Source organism: Lepisma saccharinum, chromosome 6, assembly GCF_977018435.1.
Source record: "Lepisma saccharinum chromosome 6, izLepSacc3.1, whole genome shotgun sequence".
NCBI lineage: Eukaryota > Metazoa > Arthropoda > Insecta > Zygentoma > Lepismatidae > Lepisma > Lepisma saccharinum.
This window is the reverse complement of record NC_139234.1, coordinates 6,171,128-6,190,213: the sequence shown is the minus strand read 5'-3', so window position 1 is coordinate 6,190,213 and position 19,086 is coordinate 6,171,128. Positions and strand designations below refer to the sequence as shown.

Below are 19,086 nucleotides of genomic sequence, written 5' to 3'. Positions count from 1 at the left end.
AAAATGTTCTTTGAACAAGGATGTATCAGAGGCGTCAATGGCTCTTTGGCAGAATTTCACAAAACCTATTTTCCCTATGGTAGGAAAAATTGGAAACTAGTTAGAGACTACGTTGAAATATTTTTTTTGGAAATAAATTAAAGAAATGAGTTTACACACATGGGAAGAAGGTTTTCTACACCAGGTAATCTAATAGGAAATTACGCGAGAAACACGTATCGTAAAATACCTGATCAACTATGTACCTAGGTGGCGGTGCTGTCGTACGCACCCTGTACAGTGGGATCCACTAGTATTACCCCGCAAATTGTCCATGACTATTTTCATAATTTTTTCTCTTACATCCTATGTGGTTTTAAGCTATGGATTCTTATGTTAGCTGGTGCAGAAGTTGTCAACAGCTTATTTTGAGTTTTCTTTTAATTCTTGAAGCTCTTATTGAGTCAAATAAAGTGCATAAACATGGTAATGGACAATTTGCACGGTAATACTCATGGATCCCACTGTACATGAAGACATATCCCCCGGAAATAAGAACATTGCCATAAAGTTTCGTGACGTCATTTAATTTTGTTCTCTAAATGTCCCAGATGGATCTAACTTCATTACTAATTACTCATTTCATAATTTTGTGTGTATGTGTGTGTGGCAGTTCGTGTGCTAATTGCACACACAGAAAATGTGGAACAATCACTATTGATGTAGACACAAAATAAAGTCGACGCGAGGCACGGAATGGGGAAATTCTCATGACGTACAATGACGTTTGAAGGTAATGTACACAAAAACTCTTGGCAGCGAACAAAAGCCAGTACGTCATTACAATCATATGTAAACGTAATCATATCCTTTACAAATATTTCCCAGCGGGAAAAAATGAAAACGTCGGGAGCAAGTGATTACGGATCTTAGCTATTAAAGGAAGGGACAATTATATTCCCCACAACATTGACCTTCACATCGGGTACGAGCACACGCTTCTTGGTTTTCGTACAGCGCTGTACACTCGCTAATGAAAGTCGCAAGTGTTCAGAAGCAACAAGATTAGTGGTTTCGTGTAGAAGTGTTTCTCATTATAACTGCCGTTCTGTAACTTTGCCTTTGTACCTTTTTTTTTAAACAGGTAAGTCAGTGTTTTGTTATCTTATGCAATCGTGTTTTTAGATTTCTTAATACCATGAGCGGTTAAAGATTTCATTTTCATTCTTGCTGTAATCCTTTTAATAAGACTTGGAATAACACTTCCCTCAATTTGCGGTTAGGTTTAATGTACAAGGGAAAACTTGGAGCTCAATTTTTGTCATTTCTCGAACAATGGAATGAACATTTTGCCCAACTGAATGGGAAAACCAAGTCTTGCAACTACAGACAAATGCAAACCACGGCATATTGTCTCAACACTTTCTTTGCCTTTTTGCGGTGAGAGATGCTGGAATAAAAAGCTATTGTGTTTCAGGAGAAACGAACAGTCCATACACGGATTTTGCACCTGGAAGTCGGCGCGTATGGAAGGTAAAGTCAACTCTTTAAAAGTGAACTTAGTGAAAGTACTATTGTGTTTAGAGGTGTTGTGCTTTGTATTCTTCTAGAATAGCTCTACTCGTTCAGAAACAGTCAAAGAGAATGGCTGAACTGGAGTTTCAGATCGCTTCCAAGGATCTAGATTTGCAACTTTAACAATCATTATCATGCGACGTGAAAGGCTTTTAATGAACCATTCGCATTTGAAGTTTGTTTGTTTGAATTTTTTAAGCCCTATTTATGCACAGATAGGCTAATCGGGACTAGACCTACAGTTTAAAGTGGGATTCGAACCACTCTTCAATGTTTCTCCATCGGGTATCTAACTCGGGACCCCTTGATTCCAAGACGACGCCATTGGGGGAGGCCACCGTATCTTAAGCAAACGTCACATTTGGATCAATTTCAATGTTCTCAGATAAAAATCATGTTGTTTCTCATTGATACTGTCTTCTTCTGCACACTTACTCATATTGGCTTCTTAATTTGAGAAAAACTTCTTCGAGCTGATAAAAGCTATGATTACGGACTACTCACGTATTATACATGTCTTAACGTATACACACAATACAATCATAGAAATTTCAGTCATCACAGAAGGTTCCGGGTTCGAATCCCGCCCTGTGCATGGGCGTTCCTTTGGGAGTCTCTCTTCATCAATGTTAACAGGGTCTGGGACTGGATAGACATACAAATGTTCACGACGAAACAGAAAAAAAGAACTTAGAATCGGAAAGGATGTGTTTGGCTTCCTTCGCAATAAAACTTCGGGTTTAGGAATGCCGGAGAATTAGTTTTAGCCTCCTTCGAAATGGAAATCATTAACACTTATAGAAATATGAGCATGAAATCACTAAAAATTAGTTTGTCTTATATCCACATTAGGGCTATGCACGGATTGGCTATCCAAATATCCGGCCTGGTTATACTACAAATTGCTGTCTACGCTAAGCGGGCTAGATTTGAACATTTTTTCTGTCAAAGTTGGTTGTTTGGTTGATGTTCGAAATTAGCGGCCGCAAGTCGAATATTTAGTTTGGTGCGTAACAGAATTCGCCATGGTGCTAACGAATTACATCTAGTTTTCTTTCTCCTCCCGGTATATCTTTTTCCTCTTTTCTTTCTTCCTCTGTACCCCTCCCTCACTATCTTCCGATCTCTTTCTCTCCCTTTCTCCGTTTCTCTCTATTTTTTTTCTTTCTTTCATTGAATCACTTTTCTCTCCTCTCAATTTATCTTTCATTTCAGTTATCTACTACTTACCTTTTCCCTCTTTATCTTCCTTTCTTCCTATGTTCTTTTAACTCACTATCTCTCTCGGTTGCTCGATTTATATGCTTATTTCTTTATATATTTGTATTTTCTTTCTTCTTTTGTTTCTCTATTTCTTTTTCTCTCACTTTTCTCTCTCTCTCTCCCTCTCTTTTCTCTCAGATTATATATCACTTTCCTCCTTTTCTCTCTTTTCGTCTTCCTTTGTTCCTCTATGTCACTACTCTTAACTTTTAGGTAGGGATTTTAAAGAAGGGAAATGTTCCTCGTATACCACGAAGGGTGCAAAATGGCCACAATATGTGCCGGAGCACCCAAAATTTTAGCTCCTTCATTCATTCTCTCCCTCAAGCTCTCTCTCACTCTGTTTCTCTGTTTATCTACTCATCTGGTTCTCTTTTCTTTCTTCCCTACTCCATTTCTCTATTCTTTTCCTTTCCTGCACTCTTTCAATCACTTTCCCGAGGGTTTCATGTTCTCATATAAATGACTGAAAATTTAATGCAGCCTATTTGGGTGGGCTAAGCTATGCACGGTGGGCTCGATCTCCCCTGTGGCTACTCACTTGCGGAAGCAGTGTAGCCATCAACATTCCTTCACAACGATTAGTGCAGAAAACAATCTATATATCAAATCACAAACCCACGTAAGGTAAAACAATGGCAAATTTGTAGTATGGGATACGCTGCCGCAAATGACGTCTCATTTTAAACCCAATGCTCTTTCTTTTTTTTTTACTTATTGCTTCACCTTTATGGTTAACTCTTTGCACCAGTAATCATTTCCCATAAATTTGGCTTCTTTTTTTTAATATATTTTACTTGCATTTTTTAGACAAAATGATATAACATGGTAATGTATATTTCTAAGGATGATATAGATAGGAGTGTATTTGAAATTTGTTTGTACATTTTATGTAAATTGTATCTTATGTAAATAAAATATATAATGGGCATAAACAGCCATATGCATTGCTGTAAGTCCAATAAATATATTGATGATGATCAAAACAAGACAAAAAGTTCGTAAATTTATTGCGGTTGGAAACTTTGACAAGCATCCTAATAACGATTTTTGTTCCGCCAAATATAGTGCACTTCGTAAAACAACTTGGTGACATGGCAAGGCAAGATAAGTGTGAACATTTTGTAGTAATATAACTTTCAATGAGCTTAGAGATTTGTGTACATAATGATATTTTATAACATTGGTTATTTTCTAAAAATAATCATGTGAACAGCAAGGAAGTAGTGCAACTTAGTAATATTTCCTTAGAAAAATAACATGCCGAGTTCTATGCGTGAGGGAAAGTCTCCGTGTTCTCCGAGCTTGTTTTCAAAACACCAGCAAGGACAGCCTTTGAAAAGGGGTGAGAAACAGATTCTACTCAATATTTATGCAACGTTCTGTCAGTGGTATCCTGAGAAACCAGTAAATGAAGTGGTTAAGTTGGTATCCCAGTGCAGTGGTGTGTCAGTGTCTGCAGTTTTAAAGGTTATGAAAGAGAGAATGACCGGGAAAGTAACAATGTATGCGGCTGCATATTCGTCTGATGTTTTGAGAGCGGGTTCTCACATTCAGAGGCTCTTATATAAAATGAATAGGTGCGGCGAACTATGAGTGTAACAGCAGAAGATTGCGGTCATGGATCAGCTGACGCAGAGTGATACATCGAATCGGTGAGACCGTTTGTTTACAGAAGGTCTCAGGGATGGTGATTTAGACCTTAGTGACTTCAAGTATCCATCTTCGTCACACAAACAACATGCGACAATGCAATTTCTTCCTGCAAGGTTCATGAAATGAAGAATGGCTGTCGCTTAGTTATTAGACATCCTTCATACTCGGGGTCGCAGCTGCTTCTTTTGTTTCGTTGAAGGTCTCTCTTACCAAAATAACTTGGCAACGTTGCGTATTTCCCAGTAATTATATATAGCTCTTGTGACTTTTTACTTCACGTTAATAGCACTATGTTTATGGATGCTGAGGCTTTATATACCTCTCTCAAAGGTAACATTATGTTTAGAGATTAATGTCGAAGTGCACATGTAGGAACCTTGAATTTTTTGTAGGCGCAATAACGCGATAAAGACATCCGTTGGTTTAATGAAATGCATCTATGTGTGCAACGATGGGTCCTAACATGTTTTTCATGCACACTAAGTCGCGAGGTTCTGCTTCTTTGCAAATTACACCACTTCTTGTTGAAAATGCAAGATATCTGTGCCTTTGGAAAACATGGGAATTACAGGCTTCCCTGAGGTGTAAGCATTCGACGCTAGCACCATGCAGTGGCGTAGCAACATATCGCGAGGCCCTGGGCGAGATTAGTATGCGAGGCCCCCAACAGTTCTTTAAATTTGATATCTCAATATGAATCGATAGAAAATCTTGAGGGATACGTCTGTAAATTATCATTGACGATTTCACTCACCCTAAAAATGTATTTCTCTGTTTTCCTGGAGCTGAAATCTGAGATGTAGGAAGGAAGGAAGAACTGCTAATATTATTCATGCCCTTGTTGAGTTGAAAACAACGCAAGCATTTAAATGCTTATCACTTGCTTTGTGGCAGTTGGAGATACTTTATCGTTAACACATTAAAATCGGGATTACTTTTTATTAAAGAGAAGAATAAATGGTTAAAAATGTGCAAGCATTTGAACTTTTGCGTAAATATTTTATGTGAAAAATAATACAATAATGTTTACTTTTTTCGGGCCCTCTTAGGTTTAGGACCCGCCTGTCTGTATGTTACGGCCCTGATTTGACGTTTTCGTTCAAATTATAACATTTAACTAGAATTTAGAGCCAGATACAAAGATAATGTTTTAATTTTTTGCCCACAAAAATGGCCATTTTCATCTTTTTTCTCACGTCTATTTATTACATTTCTCGTATCAACCCTACGGAACGCGAGGCCCCGGGCGGTCGCCCACTTCGCCCACCCCTTGCTACGCCACTGGCACCATGCTTCGAAGCGGAGGTACAGTGGGAGACATGAGTATTACCGTGCAAATTGTCCATCGCCATATTCGTTCACTTTCTCTGACCCAATTAGAGCTTCAATAATTAAAAGAAAAGTCAAAACAAGCTGTTGACAACTTCTGCAGCAGCATACATAAAAATCCATCGCTTAAAAACACAGAAGATGCAAGAGAAAAATTAATGAAAATAGTCATGGACAATTTGCACGGTAATACTCATGGATCCCACTGTACAAATAGCAGGTCAACAGCGCAAGTTCTATTCAAATGTGAATCCATTCCGAAACGAATAATTTTTCTAAAGTTAACATTTCAGTTGTGTACAGCTATAGTCAATGTGTGAATTATGTTCATCCCCGCCAAGGATGGTTTTATCCACCTCAAAGAAAATGATGCTGAAACCATAGTGTACCATTTCTTAGCTATGTAACAAGAACAATTGAAAAATCATTCGTGTCCATTCATGGTCCAGTCATCAAAAATGTCCCTGACGAAAAGTATCCATCCTGAAACAATCTGAAACTGACCAACCTCACCGAGCAAGCTGTTTTCCACTTGAGTTTTCATGGCATAGTGCTGATACTTTACATGTATTAAACCGTTCACACGATACTTGTCGGTAGGTTAGGTGGACGTTAAGTTTAGGTTAGGTGGACGTTAAGTTTGAACTTGGTCAAGTTTTCGGTGTTACTAGTTTGATAGCTCTTTTTGTGTACGAGTTTGGGTTTGCCTAGAATGTGTATATACTAATTGTTTCTATATTACGTGTAAATGCTATAAGATTTAATGACCTAGGCTAGAACCACTGCTCTAAAATACTTAGAACCGCAAACCAATAGTTTAGTTTGCTAACTGGTAACATATTCAAATTTGCATACCCACTCAAAAAAACTACCTCCCGAAATGAGACAGAAATACGACATGAGTGAGGATTCCACCACCCCAAAGTAAAAAGCTTAATTCACACAGTGGCTGTAGTACTGCCTCAAAACTTCTTTCTATCATTCACATTCTTGTAACGTGACAGAAGACAGCAATTTAAAGAAAAAATGCACGGATGAGAACGGGACTGACTAAGCCTCCTGCCCTCTTACAAAGCTACAGAGTGATCTTCCACAGATACTGCGGGTTAACGAGGTGCACCACAAAGATTAAACAAAGGCATCATTAGCACTGATTTTCCACGTGACATTTGAATATAAAACCATTAGTTTTCACATCACACTACTCGCCTAAGCACAGAAGTCATTTGCTTTTCCTTTGCATTGTAATATTCACAAAAATGTGCCACGGACGAAAGAATCGAACAGTTAATGATAAAATCAGTTACCGTTAAGTTATCCGATATATAACATTCTCGCTATGTTCCAACACTGAACTGAACATCAATGTTTGCACATTTTCTCGGTGTGTCATTGGGCATCAACAATTTGCGAGCGCCAAAATTGGCGTCATTATTGATTGATTTGCTTTATTTTACTTAGCTTGTCTGCCACCTCTGGTTAATTCGAAGACGAGAGTGAGTGAGGATATGGTGAAATTGAGGAAGATACTTTCACAAAGAACATCCATACTCAGGACGGGATTCGTAGCTTACCACTCCGTTGGCGTTATTATATTTTCAGATGAGCACCAAACCCCGTTACTAAATCTTCTTCCTTTCAAAATTCAGGGTAAACGACTTATCAGACACCTTGTATAAAATCTTTGGAATTCCCACTAATAACTGCTACTACTGCTAAATAAGTGCGGCTACTCAACTTTCCTTCCAAGATGATCTTCAAACGGCATTGAAGGTTTCCTTCACCGTGTGAAAATTCACGGTAATTTATGCTCTCGCTCTTAGCAGGATCATGAGAAAGAACAATGCTCTCAAAACCCTCTCAGCTTGCCACGTGGCCATATGTTTTTAATAAAGAAATTATTCACACTGCATAGCACACTTAATTCCTTCAGGTCCCATTTCCGCCAGCGGACACGCAACGAACTTTCACAATCTTGACCATGCGTTGCCTGGAATTCCAAACTTCGGAGGGTTGCCACTACAACCTTAAATTCTTCCCCCGTATATGGATCTGTTAAGAAGGGGTCTACCCAGCTCCTTAGTGAAAAACAATACCAAGTCCGCGTAAAACTTAAAGCAGTGTTTTTCTTAGTAAAGATCTGATACTGTCAACAGTACCTCCCCTACGTCTTTCAACAGATGGACAGGGAAGCATTGGTTGGTGCTATTGTTACGGCGTTGCTGCATTTTTAGGTTTCTTGACTCCTGAATTTTCCACACTAATTTTATTCTCCACCAAACCACCACTGCCCATTTAACATAGAAGAGACGTGTGGTGATCAAAATTGTTATGAAAATAAAGTAGGACTTTCTTGAATTTCATTATTCTTCCATACTTATTCTTTTAGATATTTCCCTGTTACTAGTGTTTTATATTAATTCAAATTTCAACAGGCCACTCTGACCCCATATGGCTAAAACGTTAAACATTTCATTGTGTTATGTTCGACCGTTGTAGACAGAATTCTGTCGTTCATTCCATGCAAGAGTAGCATAAGTGACGTAATATTAACTATTTCGTAGAGTTGGCAAATAAAGTCAGAAAACCAAGGTCAGCACGAAAGTGATTTCTCCTGGACTCATGAGACTAAGAGTTATTACCACATCTAAGCTCTGATGAAACATATAAAAACAACGTAAGACTCCGAGGGCATAGCATAGGTAGACACTGCAGCAGGTGAATTGTGTTCTCGGCGGAGAACCAGCACACCGCAGTCAAAAACGAAGAACTAAAGAATTGAAATCGTGGCTACAAATTTCCAGAACACTTCATCGTTTCACAGAGCAAGCAGGAAGTAGCAAATACATGAAAATATTTCATGATAGCTTTTTAGCTACGCAAGAGGTGCGTGCTCGGCGATTTCTCGGTACACACACTGATAGGAAGTATTGATGGCCTTATCTCTAGGGCTCTCTGTCTTTCTCTCTCGCTCGTTTTCTGTATCTGCTATAGGTCTTTTCCACTGTTACGGCGGCCGGTCCTCGTTATGGCAGGGAAAGTGGGGAGCGGAGATTACGCCGCAGACCAACCAGACAACAGCGCAGAAAGTTACGACGCGACGGGTATAAGTACTGCGTGAACCTCGTTCAACAGGCTGCTGCGTTGGTCCCTCCCCACTTCCCTTGTCAGCATGCCGCCCGCCGCAAGAGTATAAAAGACCTTTACCTGTCTTATCATCTCACAGAAACAAAGTATTTCGAACTGTGCCTTCGCGTTTCACAACAGAGAGCAACCGGCTTCTGTGGCGGACTGGTGAGGCAGCCATTACACCAGTACATCCTCGTCGTTGCAATTAACAAAAGGGGTATAAAATCGATGTTAATTGATTGGGAATAAAACAAAAAATCAGCTTATGCATCATTTAGGTGCAATTAGCTAAACAACGGGAGTTGATACTACTTGGCTTGTACCCAGCTCTCGATGCCGGGAATACAGTTTTCTGTATCCAGTGTGTGCCAGTGTGTGAATGACCACTCTTCTCCTTTTTTCATCAGTGATGGATTTGCATAGCCTGACCCCGGAAGAGGAGCAGCTGGTAAGGAAAAAGCTTGGAGAGGACCCTATTCAATTGGAAAAGGACGTAGAGATCATCCAGGAGTGGCTGAAGCAGCAGCCACATTTACCAGATGAGCTAGGTGGGTCTAGTTATATTATTGAGCCCCACGCTGGGCGCCATAAAAATCCTGGTGTCCATTTACATAAAATTGTTATAAAACTATTGTCATATTTTTCTTTAATCAGCCAAACTTTCTACTACTTTACATATAAACGCTGGTAAGTCTGATATGATCCTCCCGAACCATATCAAAGATTCGCTCATATTTAATATTATTCTTAATTATTTTACTTTTTATATTCACTATCATAACGTAATGAAAGATGAGATATTTAATAGTTGAACTAATGACCTAATTCTGTCATTCGAGAAGTTTAGAATTTGTTATTTGCAAGCTTCTTGAAAGCAAAATCTTTCATTGTTGACAATTAGTCAAAAGTATGTGTTCTCAGTTTTAGAATCAAACTACTTGTATTATGAAAGCCATAAGAGCTAACTTTCAGTTGGAGTTATTAGTAATATAAGCCTTATGGACATTGGAAAGAAGTTTTTAAGAATGTGACAACTTTATAGTAGAGAATATTATAGAAACTTTAAGGATCATAACTGTTGTTTTAGACATAGAAAAATGAACCTTATGGAACATACTGTTTAATCTTTAGAATATTGCCATTATACACAAATTAGTTCTGCATATCACAGCTGTAGCTATGTTTATCTTTTGTGTCACGGGAGGCGCTCTGCTTGACATGCGGGGGTATAAATACAGCTACGGAACCTAATTCGGGGGCATTTTCATCACCGACTCCGATGGATTAACATCTTAAATACTCAGCTCCCTTTATGGGAGGGTTCAAGAACTCAGTCTTCGTTCCCAAATTAGCTTAGAGACATAGTTATTCTGTCGTATGGGTAGGTTCGCCCTGTGGACATGCTAACATGTCACCATACGAAAGAATAAGTTCATTTCAACTTTATTTTGAAGTTTTCTGAAATTTTAAATAAAATCTTCACAAAATAATGTTAAATTTCGACTCAGAACTTACTGTTATTCTGACGCATGGGTAGGTTCGCCCTGTGGACATGCTAACATGTCACCATGCGTGAGAATAAGTTAATTTACGATTTCTTTCAACTTTGTGATAATTCAGTTTGATTTCTTCGAAACTTATACGTAATATAGTATTTTCAATTTTTGCATAAAGCAACAGGACTTAATGTTATTCTGCCGTATGAGTAGGTTCGCCCTGTGGGCATGCTAACATGCCATCATACGGAAGAATAAGTTCAGATTATTTCGTCTCCATGATTATTATTTATTGATCAGGTTATTCATTATTGATATCTGGTATGGTTAGGTTTCGCCCTGTGAACATGCTAACATGTTGCCATACCCGATATCAAGTCGATGTCTCTAATATTTTACGAATTATAGCCGTTTGTATTTCTGCATATATCTTGAAGCCCGACCATAATGTCCAATTTATATTAAAATCGGAGTCAATACTTAAAACCTTCGCCAGTCACGTCAAAGTTATGCTTCATTATGTCAAGGAGCGTTCATAAAGTTCCAAGCAAGCGCCTGGTCGTCTTTATATAACTGATATGACAGCTTGGTCCATATTATGTAAATAAACTGCAAAAGTCGCGTAGATTTAATTATAAGAAGGAAATCTGTTCTGTCCTTTATCTATGGAGATTTGTAACTAAGATGTAAATTTATAAAAGTATCTTGAAAATAAACCATCTTCAGGAAAATAATTGCCCATAAAGAAGCCTACTGAAGACGCAGACCTTTCTTCGGAAACAGATGTTATTCATTTATAAAATCTCCCTTTTCCATAGCCTGTCAAATGATTTAGAGCATAACAGTCGAAGCTTCATATCCCACGTATTTCTACTACTATACCCGTACCTGAGAGGGGTCAGAGTATCCCATTAGCCCACTGAGTTTTAGCCGAGGTGAAGAAATAGATGAAATAGGATATTGAAAGGTGATTGAAGGAAATAGGAAAGTAAAGATGAGAATGGACGCTTTGTCTTCGTGATTTTTTAAATGTAATAGCTGCGATTGTATAATTTTTCGAAGGCGATTTATGCTCGAGGACGCTGACGACAGAGGGTGGCCTAAAGGTTCGAGAGAGGAACCGCCACAAAGCCTAGTTCAGCATGAGAGCAGCCTAAAGTGTCGCGATGGATGTTTCCGCTCACTTTCTTCGTCTCCTTCGAAGTTTAGCTGGCGATCGAGCGCAGGTCTCTCCCCAGCCATGCAGCTAAGCAATGATGATTTCAAAAGGATGGTATTTGTTTTATTTTGATTTTGAGCGTTTTCCCTCATCAGTTGTTATGTTTTCCTTCCCAATTTTGCTTAACGCTATGCGTCGCTCTTCATAGTCATTCACCTGTTGATATGTGTTGATCACGACGGTTTATCGGCTCGGCACCTAACAAGTCGTCAACGACTTGCATTAGAGTGAAGAAGCTTGACAGTCAGCAGCCAACTAAGTGAGCTCAAATGTACGAGGGACGATGCATTTTTGCGTTAATTTTGTTATTGGTCCTGCTTTTCTCTTCTAATACCTAAAACCGCCCCTGAACCATTTGACCTTTCATTTTATTTAAACCATGTTCCTTCTGGAGTTATATTTCTGTGGTGTTTAGAAATGTAAAAAACAAAAAAAAAGTTTATAACTCATACGGAATAATATTTGTTTATAAATAAAACTTCACAAAATTAATACAGTGACGACACGTAAAACTGCAAATAATTCCAAAACATATTAACGCTATTAAGACTTCCCTGAAATTTTCAATGTTATGGCTAAAAATAAAAGTTCGCGTCCATTGTAATTTTTCTGAGCATTACTCACCTACTTTCATCAATTTAAAGTTATATTAATTTAATTTATGTTCTCTTAAAAATATTAGATAGTTCACACACAAAGGGATTAAAATTGCAAAGTGGTTTTTCAACCACATTTGGTTTTTACATTTTCAATCATAGGTAACCCAGTGTGACGTTATACTTTCGAATAACATATGAAGAGATGATAGACCAACCTGAATGTAACGGATTGGAAACAATGTTTGAAGATTGCGAGCACCAGAGTAACAAAGAGACTTAGTCATCTGCCGTTTTCCTTTGTTTTCTTGGTTTCAATAAGTGTTGATTGTGTGTAATGGTGTTAGAAAACTAAAAAATGTTAGCGTAGGCCCACTTCTGAAGTTTTAAGAAGTCTTTCGGGTACTTAAATAGGTTTGGTGCAGCCGAAAGTCAAAATCCACTTTATGCACATGTAGTGAAGGCTAATCAGTATTTGACCCATATTAATTACGAGGATGATGCAGCTTCAGGTTGCACCCTAATAATTGGTTACTTCTTACTTGTGATCGCAGAGAAGCAGTACATCGTCAGCTACCTACGTAGCTGTAAGTATAGCTTGGAGAAGGTCAAGACCAAGCTGGACAACCTTTTCGCCTTTAGGACGGCATTGCCGGAGTTCACAGACGACAGGGAGCCCCACAGACCGTACTTCCAACTACTATACAAGAATGGGTAAGCATATGTATAAAATAACTAGCTTCGAGTTTTTTTTGTTTGTTTGTTTTTGTAATAAGCAACAATACTCATATTCTGTAATAACATTTTAACTTTCTGGCAAGATATGTAAACGGAAATGCAATGTATCCAAAAGAGTAAGGTCACATAAAGCACAGTATTAACGAAAATTAATTACCTTATCTTCTAAGGTTTGTCTCTTTATTTCTTCTAAAAACATGACATTTTTGATAGGATAAATTTGTCGATCTCTAAATGATCAGTCACTCGTTTGGTACGTACGTCTAGTGGCTTCGATGATAATAAATTCAGGGTTTGTGTTCCAGACTGAGAGACGGTGCTCCTCACTATGTTTGCCAGAAGATTTTTCTTTCTTTCCCGTCATAATTTAACGAGTCTTAATAAAAGAACGTCAGACATCAAATTATGACTAACTAACTAACTAACTCTCTAGCCTTCTTAAACCAGAAGGTTCATGGCTGCAGCAACACAGGCCTTCCATCTGTCCCTATCCTGAGCCAGATCTATATACTGTTTTCCATCCCTACCGATTTCCTTTAGGTCCATTTCAACGTTGTCAAATTATAACATCCTCTAATATTCCAGATACGTGGCTATAATGCCTAGGCTCACCTCCGAGGGCTACAGGGTGTATCTCACGGGGATAGTCTCCTTGAAACCCGAGGACCTAAACTTCAACAACATAGCAAGGTGCTACATCACGGCAGCGGACTTAGTGATGTTGAGGGGCGGAGCCAGGGCTGGCGAGATCCTCATCATTGATGCCAAGGGATTCTCGATGGAGCATTTGCTGAGGGTCAACTTCGCCGAGGTCAGAAGATTCATCACTTTCATGCAGGTAAGTGTCGGAACCACTCACCCCTCCTGTGGATTTAAACTTCCATCTAAACTGTCTCCTTATTGCATCTTGATCCTGCCTTTTATCTTTCAGTACCTTAAGATCTTTATGCAAACATATCCTTTCTTTTCTTTACTTCGTCGGTTTTCATCCAGGCATTTCCCTATCATTGCTTCTTCATTCCTCACATATCTGCAAACACTTTCCTTGGCTTTTATTCCGAAACTTTCCTAACCACAACGTCTTATCTATCTCACCTCCTTTCCTAACGTCTTATCTATCTCACCTCCTTTCCTAACGTCTTTCTCCAAGAACTTTCCCAACCACTTTTTCATTCCTTCTCTCACTCAGGTCTCCTTCTATCCCAATCATATATTCTTCTGATCATATCTTCCTGCTCTACAAAACTATCCCCGATCTCCTCTTCCCTTTCTCAAGTATTTCTCTAAATCCGTTCCCAGTCATTTTGTGTTCTCCTTTTCTCCTCTCCATCTGAGCTCTTTCTCCAAAAACTTTCTTAGTCACATCTTCTTCTTGTATTTTCATCCTTCCTTGAGTTTTCCTCCAAATATTCTCGAAAATTGATTTCTTACTTTTCCATCAAACCTTCTATTAAACATACTATATTTGCTATTCATTCTAACAGTGTGTTTCATTAAATAATATTTTGCATAAATATCTTATTGGCGTCATACCTCGCCAGCCAATTACCGTACACAACAGATTAAACAGATTAGCCTTTATTGCAACCGAAATAGATTTAGCTATTTTCTAGCGATGTCCTGGTGTTGCCATCTGTCCACCAGTAATTCGCCGCCTGTCGAAGTAGAGAGTGAGATTGCTAAGAAGGCAACTTTTCCGTCTAGGGCAAAATCTGGGTTGAGATTATATCATTTGGACTGTGAGCAACAGCCTTCATAATCTCTGCATTATTACCAGTTTCCATTGTTATATTACGAATCTGTTTTCGTCAGGAACCGGTTGATAATTAACGGGAAATCACGAAGGACGTTTCCCACTCATTATTGGCTTCATGAGTCACATGACTGGCACTGTGAAAATTTATTTTGTCAAGGTTCGAAAGTCAGTTTCACGGAGATAAGATTCAGAACAATTCTTGGGAAATCTGGGTTTCTCAAAGTTTGTATTTTCGCTCTCAGCGATGCAGTAACAAGTGTTAATGTTGCGTAAGGATTACAAAAGCGTCAGAAATAATACTGAAAGGATTTAAATGTAGATTAGGTAGTTTATGAGCGGATTTCTGGGAAAACTTGAAAATGTGTTAATTTTTTCCTTTCCTATGTTTTGTGAACTATATTCTCATTATTTTCCTGTATGTTTCTTACTACAAAATGATTAAATAAGCAAAAGCTCAATTATTACTTGCAATTATGTGACATTAACATTAAAACTTGCAAAGCTCCCAATTCACAAACAGAAATATACCAGATTACACATTGGAATCGGCACATAAATACAACTGATGTCTTTCTACAAGTGATCTGGTCACGGCTCCTTGCGTATATCTTTCCTTTCTCTCCCAATTTAGACCTGTTCAGTCCTTACTAGATATTCCTTTTCCATTACATAGCCAACCTGCAATGAACACTTTACACTATACCTTGTCGATTACCTGTCTTAGATGTAACGTGTTCTCTTTCATGCTTTTTCCGACTCTGTGGATCTCCTTTTCTCTCCCTCCTTTTGGATTTATCTTTTTCTCCATATTTTGCTACTCATTTTCTCCTTCTCACACATTTTGAATTTCTCTTCTGTCTCTCATTCAGTAGTAAATCTTTCACTCTCACCTTCTCTAATCTCTCTCTCTCTCTCTCTCTCTCTCTCTCTGTCTGTCTTTTTTGTGTGCTTGTGTGTCTCTCTCTCTATTTATGTATTGACCTTTTGTTTTCATTTATCTAGATACATTTTCTCATATTTACTTTCTCTGTGTACTGTCTACTCGTTCGCTCAAGCTTATATGCATATCTTCCCATACTTCTACTTATATATATCTTGGTCCATTCTCTCCTCTCTTTCTCTCTTGTCTCATTCATCCATGTTGGGAGGAGATGACAGTGTTTTTAATTCTGTTTTTAGCTTTCTGAGATGCGCGGGACTTTTACACTGTCTCTGAGGAAATTTTTAATGTTTCTTTACATTTGTAATGTGTGTGTACATATCCTGTGCAGGTCCCTTTACAACCTTTGTCAATGAGCTTTTTATACTCCTTCTTATAAACTTTCTGGTAAGGATTTTACTCGTACAATTTAAAGTGTACAAAATGGCCATATGTGCCCCGAAAATTTAATTCATTCAATTCATTCTCTGTCCCCGGTTTGATACCCGGTGGTACACATAGTGGTTCGGATTAAACGGTAGTTTCAGTCCCGATTAGCAAATCTGTGCATAAAGTTGATTTGAAAGCAACTTTATCGTCATCTCTCTCTCTCTCTCTCTCTCTCTCTCTCTCTCTCTCTCTCTCTCTCTCTTCTATCACTGTCACCCAGGGACTGCAATTGAAACCTACTTTCAGTTTCAGTTTCAGTTCGGCTCGGAATAAAACATTGCGGTTCACTTTCAGTTCTCGAACTGAAACTGGAATGAAACCGGAGTATATCTACCCGAACTGTAATTGGATGGTCTGAACTTTCACTTCCAGTTTGGCCCGGAATGAAAATTTTCAGTTACGTTTCAGTTCTCGAACTTACACCGTTCCCAGACCCAAATGTTAAGGATCTGGGAGCGTTTTGCTATGTTTGAGATCGAGAAAAATACTGAGTAAATTTTACATTTTTACATTTAAGAACTGTATCTCACATTGTACTGACAATTGTAATTTTTTGTAATTATCTGTGAAATGAAAACGAAAAGTTTATATGAATCCGCCGCGTCACTTTTTCCGGAACTGAACTGAAACTGAAAGTACACGGAGGGTTATGGTGCACCAGAATGTAGCGAAACATTTCAGTTCAGGTTCGGGTGCGAACCAAAAGTGTTCACAATGAAGTTTCATTCCGGAACTGAACTGAAACTGAAAGTACACGGAGGGTTATGGTGCACCAGAATGTAGCGAAACATTTCAGTTCAGGTTCGGGTGCGAACCAAAAGTGTTCACAATGAAGTTTCATTCCGGAACTGAACTGAAACTGAAAGTACACGGAGGGTTATGGTGCACCAGAATGTAGCGAAACATTTCAGTTCAGGTTCGGGTGCGAACCGAAAGTGTTCACAATGAAGTTTCATTCCGGAACTGAACTGAAACTGAAAGTACACGGAGGGTTATGGTGCACCAGAATGTAGCGAAACATTTCAGTTCAGGTTCGGGTGCGAACCAAAAGTGTTCACAATGAAGTTTCATTCCGGAACTGAACTGAAACTGAAAGTACACGGAGGGTTATGGTGCACCAGAATGTAGCGAAACATTTCAGTTCAGGTTCGGGTGCGAACCAAAAGTGTTCACAATGAAGTTTCATTCCGGAACTGAACTGAAACTGAAAGTACACGGAGGGTTATGGTGCACCAGAATGTAGCGAAACATTTCAGTTCAGGTTCGGGTGCGAACCAAAAGTGTTCACAATGAAGTTTCATTCCGGAACTGAACTGAAACTGAAAGTACACGGAGGGTTATGGTGCACCAGAATGTAGCGAAACATTTCAGTTCAGGTTCGGGTGCGAACCAAAAGTGTTCACAATGAAGTTTCATTCCGGAACTGAACTGAAACTGAAAGTACACGGAGGGTTATGGTGCACCAGAATGTAGCGAAACATTTCAGTTCAGGTTCGGGTGCGAACCAAAAGTGTTCACAATGAAGTTTCATTCCGGAACTGAACTGAAACTGAAAGTACACGGAGGGTTATGGTGCACCAGAATGTAGCGAAACATTTCAGTTCAGGTTCGGGTGCGAACCAAAAGTGTTCACAATGAAGTTTCATTCCGGAACTGAACTGAAACTGAAAGTACACGGAGGGTTATGGTGCACCAGAATGCAGGGAAACATTTCAGTTCAGGTTCGGGTGCGAACCGAAAGTGTTCACAATGAGGTTTCATTCCGGAACTGAACTGAAACTGAAAGTACACGGAGGGTTATGGTGCACCAGAATGTAGCGAAACATTTCAGTTCAGTTTCGAGTGCGAACTATAAGTCGAACTGGAGCATGTTTCAGTTCGAGTTCAAATTTGGTTCGCAGTCCCTGCTGTCACCCTTTTCAATATTTTCACTTTTCTCCAATATGTTTGGAACCTCAGAGCGATGTAAACCAACCCCCAGTGCTCTAATGGCTTTGCCTTGTTCCTTACTGCAGGAGGTCTACCCTCACCAGGTGAAGCAGATCCACGTCGTGAACATGTCCCCCGTGGCGGAGAAGGTCGCCAACATCATCCTACCAATGCTCAAGGAGAAGATCAGCAAAAGGGTGAGCATTTTGAGTCTCACGTTTTCCTCCTTCCTCCGCACATTCCTTCTAATATTATTCATGTCAGTACTCAAACTCCCTCTGATCCACAGTTCCACTTGGAAATTGCTTTCTCTGTCACTTTATAGACTTAATTCAAGTTTTTGCTTTACTCGTAAAAAAGGTAATCTCTCTAAATTTAACGTAATTATATTACAAAATACCAATAGGATCCCGAAATTCCGGCATACCATATTTTTTTATGTTCTTGTCATCTGGGCAATTCCATAGTTACAAACGTAACATTTTGTAACTTTGACCTTCTGTATTCTTTAAGCTAATCTTTCGAAAGCTTTGCTTTTCCTTCACAAATGTAATTTTGTAGTATATTTTTTTCCGTGTTATAGTGTAATTGTTCTTCATACCATGTGTCTCAAAAAGGCGGGAAATTTTGAAACAGAGGTGTAAAGAAGAGAATAAATAGTTGCAGGAGATTTAACCATGGAAATGAATAGTGCAGAGGATGCTATTACAACATTGTATAATGATGAAGAGACGGGTAGGTTTATGTCTCGAAGATAACGTCCAGTGGATGACAACCATTTCTGCGCAATCGTTCCTACAGTCGTCGAGGGACATCCTGCTAACTCAATGTAACATCACCACAGGAATCTGGGCGATTCTTCAGTTGTTATTCAAAAGTATCCGTGAGGAAATCGCCCAGATTCCTGTGGTGATGTTACGTTGAGTTAGCAGGATGTCCCTCGACGACTGCAGGAACGGTTGCGCAGAAATGGTTGTCATCCACTGGACGTTATCTTCGAGACATAAACCTACCCGTCTCTTCATCATTATACAATGTTGTAATGGTATAAC

The 19,086-nt window shown here is 39.0% G+C and overlaps 1 protein-coding gene across 3 annotated transcripts in view; it reads left to right on the top strand.

Moving 5' to 3' along the window:
- Positions 1-961: 961 nt before the first annotated feature.
- The window catches only part of LOC145989207 (alpha-tocopherol transfer protein-like), a 33,513-nt gene continuing 15,388 nt past the window's right edge, over positions 962-19,086 (top strand). Inside the window, exons 1-5 of one of the 3 annotated variants that reach the window (XM_083124510.1) lie at positions 962-1,089; positions 9,339-9,479; positions 12,797-12,956; positions 13,566-13,818; positions 18,121-18,231. In XM_083124510.1, coding sequence (XP_082980636.1) covers positions 9,341-9,479; positions 12,797-12,956; positions 13,566-13,818; positions 18,121-18,231 — 663 coding nt within the window. In that variant the 5' untranslated portion in view covers positions 962-1,089; positions 9,339-9,340. Of the gene's footprint in view, positions 1,124-4,599; positions 4,804-9,338; positions 9,480-12,796; positions 12,957-13,565; positions 13,819-18,120; positions 18,232-19,086 lie in introns of those variants that run through there. The other 2 variants (XM_083124509.1, XM_083124508.1) reach the window with 2 other exon arrangements.